The 12,352-nt window shown below is 40.4% G+C and overlaps 1 protein-coding gene across 2 annotated transcripts in view; it reads right to left on the reverse strand.

Annotated features, from left to right (window-relative positions):
* tbc1d19 (TBC1 domain family, member 19) overlaps positions 1 to 12,352 on the reverse strand; it is a 148,028-nt gene that overhangs the window by 88,415 nt on the left and 47,261 nt on the right. For both annotated transcript variants that reach the window (XM_063043328.1, XM_063043329.1), the window contains exons 5-9: positions 9,850 to 9,924; positions 9,690 to 9,753; positions 7,029 to 7,075; positions 5,159 to 5,269; positions 1,622 to 1,694 (exon numbers count right to left, since the gene is read on the reverse strand). In XM_063043328.1, coding sequence (XP_062899398.1) covers positions 1,622 to 1,694; positions 5,159 to 5,269; positions 7,029 to 7,075; positions 9,690 to 9,753; positions 9,850 to 9,924 — 370 coding nt within the window. The remainder of the gene's footprint in view (positions 1 to 1,621; positions 1,695 to 5,158; positions 5,270 to 7,028; positions 7,076 to 9,689; positions 9,754 to 9,849; positions 9,925 to 12,352) is intronic.

Genomic DNA, 12,352 nt, shown 5'->3' on the forward strand with positions numbered 1-12,352 from the left:
ACCCCAGAATTGCCTTTACTTCTTTTTATAAACATATTTATCATTTATCCAGCACCTTTGATTTTTGAAACCATAGCAGCTGCAAGAAAGAAAACAGCTTTTCATACTTGAAATGAAGGACACATTTTGAAATCCATGTTAGGCTCGGTCATGTTTAACCTAAATATGGAAACAAATATTACATGAAACAATTCCGACAGTCAAAAGCAAACAGGGGATCTCTTTGAAGAAAAAGAAATATTACTACATAATCTGAAACACCAGAATTTTGTGACATTTGATCTGACAAAGTAGATAATAAAAGGGATGGAATTTTGCCTGGTAGGTCAACAGCGGCGAGTACTGATCCTATAAACACTAATAAGATTTTACACTGCAGGCAAACTAGGAAACTGCTAGGATACTATAACTACTGTGATAACATAACAAATATGATAAAATTTTACACCATTTAAAATTTAGCTTGCTCTTTATGCAATGGAGCTACAGAATGGCATTTTATTAAATGTCGTTTCATCCATGGATTGCACAAGCATTAATATGCAAATAAACCTGCTCAATAACTTTAGTGAGAATGCCTACAAGAAGGGTCAGAGCCGTCTCTATTTCCTGAGGAGACTGAGGTCCTTTAACATCTGCTGGACGATGCTGAGGATGTTCTACGAGTCTGTGGTGGCCAGTGCTATCATGTTTGCTGTTGTGTGCTGGGGCAGCAGGCTGAGGGTAGCAGACACCAATAAAATCAACAAACTCATCCGTAAGGCCAGTGATGTTGTGGGGATGGAACTGAACTCTCTCACGGTGGTGTCTGAAAAGAGGATGCTGTCCAAGTTGCATGCCATCTTGGTCAATGTCTCCCATCCACTACATAATGTACTGGGTGGGCACAGGAGTACATTCAGCCAGAGACTCATTCCACCGAGATGCAGCACTGAGCGTCATAGGAAGTCATTCCTGCCTTTGGCCATCAAACTTTACAACTCGTCCCTTGGAAGGTCAGACACCCTGAGCCAATAGGCTGGTCCTGGACTTATTTCATAATTTACTGGCATAATTTACATATTACTATTTAACTATTTATGGTTCTATTATTATTTATGGTGCAACTGTAACGAAAACCAATTTCCCCCGGGATCAATAAAGTATGACTATGACTATTTATTGCAAAAGTACGGACAGCAGTATCAGGGGGCAATATTTTAGATACATTATTTGACTTATTTGTTTCTCATATATTTCCTTATGACATAGAAGGAGGCCACTTGGTTCAAAGCAATGCTGATTCTCTGTGCATTCTCATTCCTTTATTATTTCCTTGTAACCCTGTTATCTCCCACCCACACCCATCAACAACAACACATTCATCTACATGAGGAGTGATTAGCTAATCAACAAGGACATCTTCGAACATGGGATGAAACCAAAAGCACCTGGAGGAAGACCAAAATAGACAGACAGACATTACCAGAGGTCAGAATTGAACCCAAGTCACTGAAGCTTCAGGGAAGCAGTACAATCAGCTGTATCACTTTGCTGTCCTGTTAGTCATTCTGATAAAAGTGTCTCAAAAATTAGTAATCAGTTGAAACTCTAAAAGTATTTAATAATTACGATTACTTACCAGGAGAGATCTGCATTGAATCATCAATACCAAGTTGTCCATAATTCAATCCTAGTTCCGGATACAATTCCCTCTTGCAAGAATTAAGTAAAAAGCATATGTTTGTATATCTTTACAATACATTGCTCTATTAAAAAATATTACAACATCAAGAGCATTATCTAACATATTTAAAGCACCACAAGTACTTTGAGCTCCAAAGTATTGTGTCACTGAGTGTCAGTACAGGGTCTTATTCCAGAACTTCTAAAACCACAAACCAATGAGTTTACATACACTAAAAGACAATCTAAGTGCAAGTGAGTTAATGCCAGACTGGCGTAGGAACAAAATAATGTTGCTAAGGCTACGTCCACACTATGCCGGATAATTTTGAAAACATCGGTTTCGAGTAAAAACGACAGGCGTACACACTAAGCATTCTGCAAACTATCTCTGTCCACACTAGCACGGATACTTGGGCAAATCTCCTTAATTGGGCACCCACAGAACACACAGAACACAAGCGAAGAGGAAACGGTATACTTAGTGCGCGTTTGTCCAGTTAGAGAGTAGAAAAACTTAAAAGGAATTGCTCTTGGCTCTCGCGCAGGAGGACTTAAAACAAAAAAAAACAAATACTGGAGCGTATAGAGGCAACCGACAGGGAGTTCACGGACAGTATGACCCGGCTGACGATGAACATTGAAAAACTGACTAACTCTGTTGCATTAATAAAGCACCTTGTTAAATGTATAAAACATGTCTGCATCAGTGTTATCTTGTATTTCCATACAATGTTACATTAGGCTGTTACACATCTATTGTCAGAGAAGTACTACATAAATAGGTAAAATAGGGCAAAGTGAGTATACATATTTATTCAGTAAGCTATGGGTCAAAGTATTTGGTGAGTACATTTCTAACTCTTCTGGCTTCAGTCTTGTTGCCGTCTGTTCTGAAATTGTTAGGTTCTGCGAAACGCAGAATCAAATATCGCTGTGATGATTGTACGCTCTAGTATCAATTGTTTGGCGATAATAAAGTAGTAAGAAGAAGAAGAAGAAGAAGAAGAAGAAAACAATTAAATGCCGGGCTGCCGCCATCTGTTCCAGCATGTCATGACAGCGGTTTTATAAAGCTCCGGTTACCCCGTACACACTGCAACGGATATTAGGCGTTTTCAGATTTATTCACCCTGGAGACCGTTTCTGAAAACCTCTGTTTTCGGGGGATGAAAACGCCATTTTAGTGTGGACTGAGAGTCAAAACGAAGAGAAAAAGCTTTGTTTTCAAAATTATCCGGTGTAGTGTGGATGTAGCCTAAGATTGGTTTTGCATTTAGAGTCAATTTAAGATGAATACAGATAGAATCTGTGGAATAGTTCAACAGGCTATTCTCCTGTTAGGCTACAAGAAAGGATATTTATGAGATACAGCAGATTAAAATGTCTCTAAATTTAAACAAACTAATGTAAAGAAATTCAATGACCAAGATTTTGATTTCACCAATAAAAAATGGTAATTACCAATGAGCTTAATGAAACGAACCACGAAGAAGTAGTGATTCTTTCAACGGTATTTTCATTCAGTTTTAACAGACCTCATCTAATACAATTTATCAAACACTTATTAAGCACTGAATGACACTGAAGAATTCAGATGAACAGCAAGCCAAATAAAAACATTTGTTTATTCTGACAAAGAAGCCATGAACTCTTCACAAATGCTAATGACAGTAGAGGTCAGATGTTGTGTAAACTATGTTGCTCCTAATCCCCACGTCGCATATTAACAGCTGTTTTATCACTAAATGCCATCCAAAAGCAAAATACAAGCAATCTCCAGATTATATGAGAATTACATTCATGGGGGACATCTGTGAACCAATTCCTCCACAACACTCATAACATGCTGGAGGAACTCAGCAGGTCGGGCAGCATCCGTGGAAAAGATGAGTCGACGTTTCAGGCCGGAACCCTTCGTCAGGACTGTAGAGGGAAGGGGCAGAGGCCCTATAAAGAAGGTGGGAGGTGGGTGGGAAGGAGAAGGCTGGTAGGTTCCAGGTGAAAAACCAGAAAGTGGAAAGATAAAGGGGTGGGGGAGGGGAGGCAGGGAGGTGATAGGCAGGAAAGGTGAAGAAGGAATAGGGGAAAACACAATGGGTAGTAGAAGGAGGCGGAACCATGAGGGAGGTGATAGGCAGCTGGGGGAGGGGGCAGAGTGACATAGGGATAGGGGAAGGGAGGGGGAGGGAATTATCGGAGTTGGAGAATTTATGTTCATACCAAGGGGCTGGAGACTACCTAGACGGTATATGAGGTGTTGCTCCTCCAACCTGAGTTTAGCCTCATCATGGCAGTAGAGGAGGCCATGTATGGACATATCTGAATGGGAATGGGAAGCAGAGTTGAAGTGGGTGGCTACTGGGAGATCCTGTCTGTTGTGGCGGACGGAGCGGAGCTGAGTTCCCCCAGCGTGTTGTGAGTGTTGCTTTGACCCCAGCATCTGCAGATTATTTTGTGTTTACAATTCCTCCACAAGTCAGAAACATCCATTTTCTGCAACTACCCACATCATGTCACTAGATACATACTTGCTATAGTTCTTCCATTTCATTCAATAATCACCATAACACTATCCAAAATTCAACAAATAGTATACTATATACTTTACCTAATCATTAATGAATACTACAAAATATTTTATTATTATTACTAGCTTGAAAATGCTTTAAAAACATATGGGACAATTAGAATCAAATCAAGTTGCCAGGAGGCGTAGGTTGCCTCAGTATTACAAATACAGGAAATCTGAACTGGAGCAGAAAATGCTAGAAATATTCAGAGCAGCAGGTAGGACCTGTAGAGAGAGAAGTAAGGTTAAGGTTTCAGAAGAATGCCCTCCAATGAAGGTCATTGACCTGATAGAGTAATTCTCTTTCTCTCTACATCAGAGGCTCCCAATTTGGGGTTCAAAGATCCCTTGGTTGATGGTATTGGTCCAGGGCACAAAAAAGTTGGGAAGCCCTGCTCTACACAAATGTTTCCTGACCTACTAAGTATTTCCAGTAAAATAGTTGGTGTTTTTTTTTCAAAATTACCTAAACCTTTTCATCATTTTTTTTTACAATTCCACCTGTTTTCCCTTCATATAAGCTGAAACCAACGGAAATTCAATCTTCAGCATTTTAAAGCGGATTTTAAGACGACTCCACCAGATACCAATCTTTTCCTCTCCATTTTAGTACCATATCCCCATAACCAACTGCAATTCAATTTCATTAAATATACAAAAGTAAACTTACGTCTCAACTACCCTGAATGCTCTTGTAGCTGCTCAAACATTGAATTATTCAAAGGCAATAGTGGTAACAGTGACCGCTAAATACACAATTATTTTCAAGCTTCAATTTAAGTATAAAAGTACAAATTATTTTTGCTCCATAAGCCTTTAACTTACATTTTATTCAAAGTTAATTGACTCACATTTTGCTTGTAAGGTGATCGCTAACTAATCCACCAAAAGTGTCTACTTTCTAAGTAGAATTCTGCTTACCAGTTCTGGAAGGTCTTTTACTGGTAAAGGAATCTTGATTAAACCCCAACTACTGTGCACAGCAGTTGGATCACCAGTGTCATAATTTGGATTGCGAAGATTAATTAGAACCTAAAAACCCAAAAGCGAAGAAAAAGAGAAATAAAAGCTTCTTTACTGTATGTGTTTCTACACTTGAGACAGACACACAGAGGAACTTTGAATAATCCCTGAACTCATTTTATTTCGCCAACTGACAAGAGAATAGATAAATATTTCCTCACTTGTAGACCCCAGTCAGTTCAGATTGCCAATGACATCTCCTCCATCATCACTATTAGCTCAGGTACGCCACAAGGCTGCGTGCACAGCCCCTGCTCTACTCGTTTTACACTTATGACCGTGAAGTTAAGTACAGCTCCAATGCCCCGTTGATGATGACACCACTGTTGCTGGCCAAATCAAAGATGGAGACAAATCGGCATATAGGAGGGAGATTTCAGAGGATCTGTCCTGGGTCCAGCATGTAACTGTCATTAAAAAGGTGGCACAGCAGTGTTTCTACTTTCTTAGCAGTTTGCACAGATTCAGCATGCCATCTAAAACTTTGACAAACTCCTACAGATGCGTAGTGAAGATTACACTGACTAGTTGCATCATGGCCTGGTATGGGAACACCAGTGGCATTGAATAGAAAAGCCTAAAAAAGGTAGTAAGTACAGCTCGGTGCATCACAGGTAAAACCCTCACCATCACTGAGCACATTTACAAGGAACACTGTCACAGGAAGGCAGCATTGATCATCAAGAACCCCCACCATCCAGAACGTGAACTTTTCACACTGCTGCCATCAGGAAGGAGGTACAGGAGTCTCAGTTTCCGCCTCACCATGTTTAGGAACAGTAATTACCCCTCAACCATCAGGCTCTTGAAGCAGAGGGAATAACTTCACTCACGCCAACACAGAACTGATTCTACAATCTATTTGCTCACTTTTAAAGACCCTACAACCCATGTTCTTAATAATAATATATAAACAAATAAATTTGCTTTTTTATCTGTCTTTACTATGTGCAGTTTTTTCATTGCTTCTATTGCGGTTCTTTGTATTTTCTGTGAATGCCCATAAGAAAATGTACCTCATGGTAGTATATGATGATATACCTGTACCTCAGTAATAAATTTACTTTGAACATTTGCTAGGATAAATACTATATTGTACTGTGTTCATAGGAATGACTTAATGATATTCTTGATTTGATTGGGCACATTTGATGCAGCCTTTTCAAAGTGCTAGCTAGACCACACCTGGACGAATATGTACAACTGTGCTTTCCATCATTAAGTAAGGATATGTTTGGAATCAGTGCCAAGAAGTTCACCAGATTGATTTCCGGGATGAAAGGGATGACATATGAAGAAAGCTAGAGCAGATTTTGCCTATGCTTCTTGGAGTATATAAGTAAATGAGGTGATCTTATTGATACAAAAAGGATTGAGGGTTATTGACAGATGGATGCTTTCCCATGACAGAACTATTTGCACTTCCAAGGCAGGCAATAAGCCTTCTGTCCTTGTTGCTGTTGCTCTACCATTGCAACAAGCAATTGCAATCAGGACCTGGTAAGGTTTCATTTTCCCTCTGCTGAACTGAATGAGACGTGATGCATACTTTCAGCCATGCAGTGTTACATACAAGTCTTATTCAGTTATTAACTCTCACAGCTGGCTAAGTTTAAAAGATATCAAAAGGGAAACAAGATAATTCAAGCAATTTTTTATTCTAAAAAAATAGTCTATTCCTAATGTTTAAACCTAGATGACTCATTAAAAATTTATATCAATGATAGTAATTTCTTAGATAATGTTCAAATCAGGTGAGAAATCTTACCTCGAGAAAATCTTTAGGAGCATAAACTGGTCTGAAACGGCTCAAATCTAGTAAAATATATTAAATCAGCTGTTCAAAAATCTAGTGCTTATATAATTTAATACATCAAAAATAAAAGCAAAGCCTTCATAATATACTTCCAAAAAATGAAAGTAGTAATGAGAAAAATATCAGCATGATCCTTCAGGGAAAATAAATAGTATCTAGGATTCTGCCAAAAAAGCAGTATTTGATTACTTAGAAGCAAAGTAAGATGGCCTAGACTAAGCAATTTTGACTACTGCTTGCTCATCTCTTAAGAAGAGATTATATCTAACATAGCATCACAGACATGCACTTTAGGGAACTAGGAATGTGATGAGTTTGGTCAACTGATTTAATAAGGGAACTTTAGCTTGGCAGTATATTTTTTAAAGACTATTTCCTTAATGTAGAACTCTAACATGCCACACAGGAGTAATATTTGCCAAAATTAATAATATATTGCAAAATTAAGACAGATGTTTTGCATCTGAAGTTGGCAAAAATGTTCGACAATATTTAAAGCTTACTATATAGCGTTAATGTGTGTGGCGCATGGCTGTGGTTAGGGCGTTGGACTAGTGATCTGAAGGTCGTGGGTTTGCACCTCGGCCGAGGCAGTGTGCGTGTCCTTGAGCAAGGCATTTAACTACACAATGCTCCAGTCTACCCAGCTGAGAATGGGTACCGGCAAAAATGCTGGGTGTTAACCTCGCGATAGACTGGCGTCCTATCTGGGGTGGGGAGGGGGGGAATGTCTCCTACTCTCAGTCACTTCACGCCATGGAAACTGGCATAAGCACCGGCCTGATGGGCCACAAGGCTCATGACAGACTTTGATCTTTAAAAATATAGTGTCAATAATACCACAACATATAAAAGCAATACTCATATTGACTACTGAGTGAAATTAATTCAAAACAAAACTAATTTTGTTCTTGTGTCAATGTTTACTGGGCAAAGTAATAGGGTAAATGGGTAAGGGGGTAAGGTATTGGTGTGGGTGGAGAATTGGTTAGCAGACAGGAAGCAAAGAGTGGGAATAAACGGGACCTTTTCAGAATGGCAGGCGGTGACTAGTGGGGTACCGCAAGGCTCAGTGCTGGGACCCCAGTTGTTTACAATATATATTAATGACTTGGATGAGGGAATTAAATGCAGCATTTCCAAGTTTGCGGATGACACGAAGCTTGGCGGCAGTGTTAGCAGTGAGGAGGATGCTAAGAGGATGCAGGGTGACTTGGATAGGTTGGGTGAGTGGGCAAACTCATGGCAGATGCAATTTAATGTGGATAAATGTGAAGTTATCCACTTTGGTGGCAAAAATAGGAAAACAGATTATTATCTGAATGGTGGCCGATTAGGAAAAGGGGAGGTGCAACGAGACCTGGGTGTCATTATACACCAGTCATTGAAAGTGGGCATGCGGGTACAGCAGGCGGTGAAAAAGGCGAATGGTATGCTGGCATTTATAGCGAGAGGATTCCAGTACAGGAGCAGGGAGGTACTACTGCAGTTGTACAAGGCCTTGGTGAGACCACACCTGGAGTATTGTGTGCAGTTTTGGTCCCCTAATCTGAGGAAAGACATCTTTGCCATAGAGGGAGTACAAAGAAGGTTCACTAGATTGATTCCTGGGATGGCAGGACTTTCATATGAAGAAAGACTGGATGAACTGGGCTTGTACTCGTTGGAATTTAGAAGATTGAGGGGGGATCTGATTGAAACATATAAGATCCTAAAGGGATTGGACAGGCTAGATGCAGGAAGATTGTTCCCGATGTTGGGGAAGTCCAGAACGAGGGGTCACAGTTTGAGGATAGAGGGGAAGCCTTTTAGGACCGAGATTAGGAAAAACTTCTTCACACAGAGAGTGGTGAATCTGTGGAATTCTCTGCCACAGCAAACTGTTGAGGCCAGTTCATTGGCTATGTTTAAGAGGGAGTTAGATATGGCCCTTGTGGCTACAGGGGTCGGGGGTATGGAGGGAAGGCTGGGGCGGGGTTCTGAGTTGGATGATCAGCCATGATCATAATAAATGGCGGTGCAGGCTCGAAGGGCCGAATGGCCGCCTACTGCACCTATTTTCTATGTTTCTATGTTTCTATGTAAAGGTAAACATTCATTCTGGGAACATAGTATCAGCATCAAGGACTCTCAAAGCAAGAAAGCTGAAGTGACGGGCTAAGGGAAACTTCTTCACTCTGCCCTAACAGATGGACCTTCGATACATTCTCTGATGAATATTTATAATTGTTTTGGTAAGAAGCTATCTATTTGCTATACCAGCTACTGGAACTATATTTGGCAGAACTTCAGGCTGCCAGCATATTGTACAGAATCTGAATACATATGGTAAATGAGGAAAAAGTTCAATTTTGCAACCCAAATACCAAGCAGCGCCACTTCAGTTATTCCCCTACCTCCCCACCACCTCCTGTCCCCACAACTGCATCAAAGTAATTAACATTAAAAAGTGGAAAAGTTGCTCAGTTGCTGAAGCTAAATCTCGCAAAACACATCCAGTGATTGACAGTCTCTCTAACCCTTGATAAGTGCAGGAATAAGCACACAAGACAATGAATTTCTCACACGTCCTTATTCCCAATCAGGTTTGATCACATGAATTTATGTACGTACCTGGCTCGTCAGTCCCCATCTCATTCCATTTGTGCAAAAGTTCTTTCTGTTCATCTGCTGATCTCTGCTTAGAAAAAGGTCTGCTTAAGTCTTTAGATTTCAGCAGCTAAATAATTACAGCAATATATATCAAAGGGTAAAGCAATAAGTTGTGTTGTACCTTTTTTGCTAGAGGGATGCTCATCTCTGTGCACATGCTGTTTAAACTTTTCAGAATACGCTTTTCCCAGTTTACCTACAAAACAAAATCTGATTTCAGACATCCAGAAACAGCAGACCCAATAAATCTGACGTGGTTTTATAAATCCAGATAACTAGCTCTTGACTCAGCATTTAAAGTAAGGTTGCATTGTTTATACCATAATTTTGCTGATTTGCAAAATGCACAAAATTATGGAATGGTGCTTTATGTAAGCTCAAATAAAAACAATAGGCATATCTATATTTCAGCAAGGATTAATAAGAAGGAACATAATTTAAGGCTTGCATTTGTAGAAGAGATAATCTAATCTACTTAAATTGTACAAATATTAATGAAACTATTTATTTAGGTATGTTTCAAAACAATCAATTGTGGAATCTGTATACATGAGATAATGTTAAAAATGCCTTGTTTTATACTTAAAGTTATTCATCAGAAGCAAGAGGCAATTATTCCCCAATCCCTACCCATCCTATTCTCAAGTACACTTTTTCAATTGTGACTGCTATTAGGTGAATAAATTTTTCCAACAATCAAAATTACATAAGATCTGAATGTTTCAAAAAAGTGGATAACTTTTCAATAGATGGCGTTATTCCAAATGTTCCATGCTCAACTATTTCTTTAGGGTTTTTTTCATGCCATTCTCCTCTGTCCGGGTAAATGAGGGCAACTAGACCAATTCTGAATGGCAAATTAGACTAAATTGCAATAAGCAAGCAGGTGTTTCTTTCACTGAGGTTGGATGGGGCCACAACCAGAGGTTATGGGTTAAGGGTGAAAGGTGAGAATTTAAGGGGAACATGAGGGGAAATTTCTTCACTCAAAGGGTCATGAGAATGTGGAATGCCAGCACAAGTGGTGCACGCAAACTCGATTTCAATGTTTGAGAGAAGTTTGGATATGCACATGGATAGTAGGGATATGGAGCAAGTAGATGGGAATAGACAGTTCAAGTGGTTTTGGCATGGCCCAGATGGACCAAAAGGCCTGTTTCTGTGCTGTACTTCTCTATGACTACGGGAGAGAGAAGTTGTTGAATGCAGTTTAAGCTTCTCCATATGCCACATGTGTTCTTCAACTACTTACCAAATTCATCTAGCCAATAAAAACAGAATGTTCTCTTAATTCTTTGACTAATTTTGCTGGCCTGATTCCTTATTCATTGACTTTATACTAAACATAGAAAACATACAGCACAATACAAGCCCTTCGGCCCAAAATGCTGTGCCGAACATGTACTTACTTAGAAATTACCTAAGGCTACCCATAGCCCTCAGTTTTTCTAAGCTTCATGTACCTATCCAGGAGTCTCTTATATATATATAGGCATCTGTTAAGTCTCATGAGACCATGGATTTGCGCCTTGGAAGGTTTCCAGGGTGCAGGCCTGGGCAAGGTTGTATGGAAGACCGGCAGTTGCCCATGCTGCAAGTCTCCCCTCTCCACGCCACCGATGTTGTCCAAGGGAAGGGCATTAGGACCCATACAGCTTGGCACCAGTGTCGTCGCAGAGCAATGTGTGGTTAAGTGCCTTGCTCAAGGAAACACATGCTGCCTCCGCCAAGGCTCGAACTAGCGACCTTCAAATCACTAGACGAATGCCTATTTGGCCACGCACCAACACAGTCTTAAAAGACCCTATCATCATATCCGCCTCCACCACCATTGCCAGCAGCCCATTCCATGCACTCACCACTCTCTGTGTAAAAAAACTTACCCCTGACGTCTCCCCTGTACCTACTTCCAAGCACCGTAAAACTGTGCCCTCTCGTGCTAGCTATTTCAGCCATGGGAAAAAGCCTCTAACTATCCACATAATCAATACCTCTCATCATCTTATACACCTCTATCAGGTCACCTCTCATCCTCTGCCACTCCAAGGAGAAAAGTCGAGTTCACTCAACGTATTCTCATAAGGCATGCTCCCCAATCCAGGCAACGTCCTTGTAAATCTCCTCTGCACCTTTTCTATAGTTTCCACATCCTTCCTGCAGTCAGGTGACCAGAATTGAGCACAGTACTCCAAGAGGGGCCTGACCAGGGTCCTATATAGCTGTAACATTACCTCTTGGCTCTTAAACTCAATTCCACAGTTGATGAAGGCCAATACACTATATGCCTTCTTAACCACAGAGTCAACCTGCGCAGCAGCTTTGAGTGTCCGATGGACTCAGACCACAAGATCCCTCTGATCCTTCACACTGTCAAGAGTCTTACCATTAATACTATATTCTGCCATCATATTTGACATACCAAAATGAACCACCTCACACTTATCTGGGTTGAACTCCATCTGCCACTTCTCAGCCCAGTTTTGCATCTTATTAATGTCTCACTGTAAACTCTGACAGCCCTCCACACTATCCACAACACCCCCAACCTTTGTGTAATCAGCAAATTTACTAACCCATCCCTCCCCTTCCTCATCCAGGTCATTTATAAAAATCACAAAGAGAAG

Source organism: Mobula hypostoma, chromosome 3 (genome assembly GCF_963921235.1).
Source record: "Mobula hypostoma chromosome 3, sMobHyp1.1, whole genome shotgun sequence".
In the NCBI taxonomy this organism is placed as follows: domain Eukaryota; kingdom Metazoa; phylum Chordata; class Chondrichthyes; order Myliobatiformes; family Myliobatidae; genus Mobula; species Mobula hypostoma.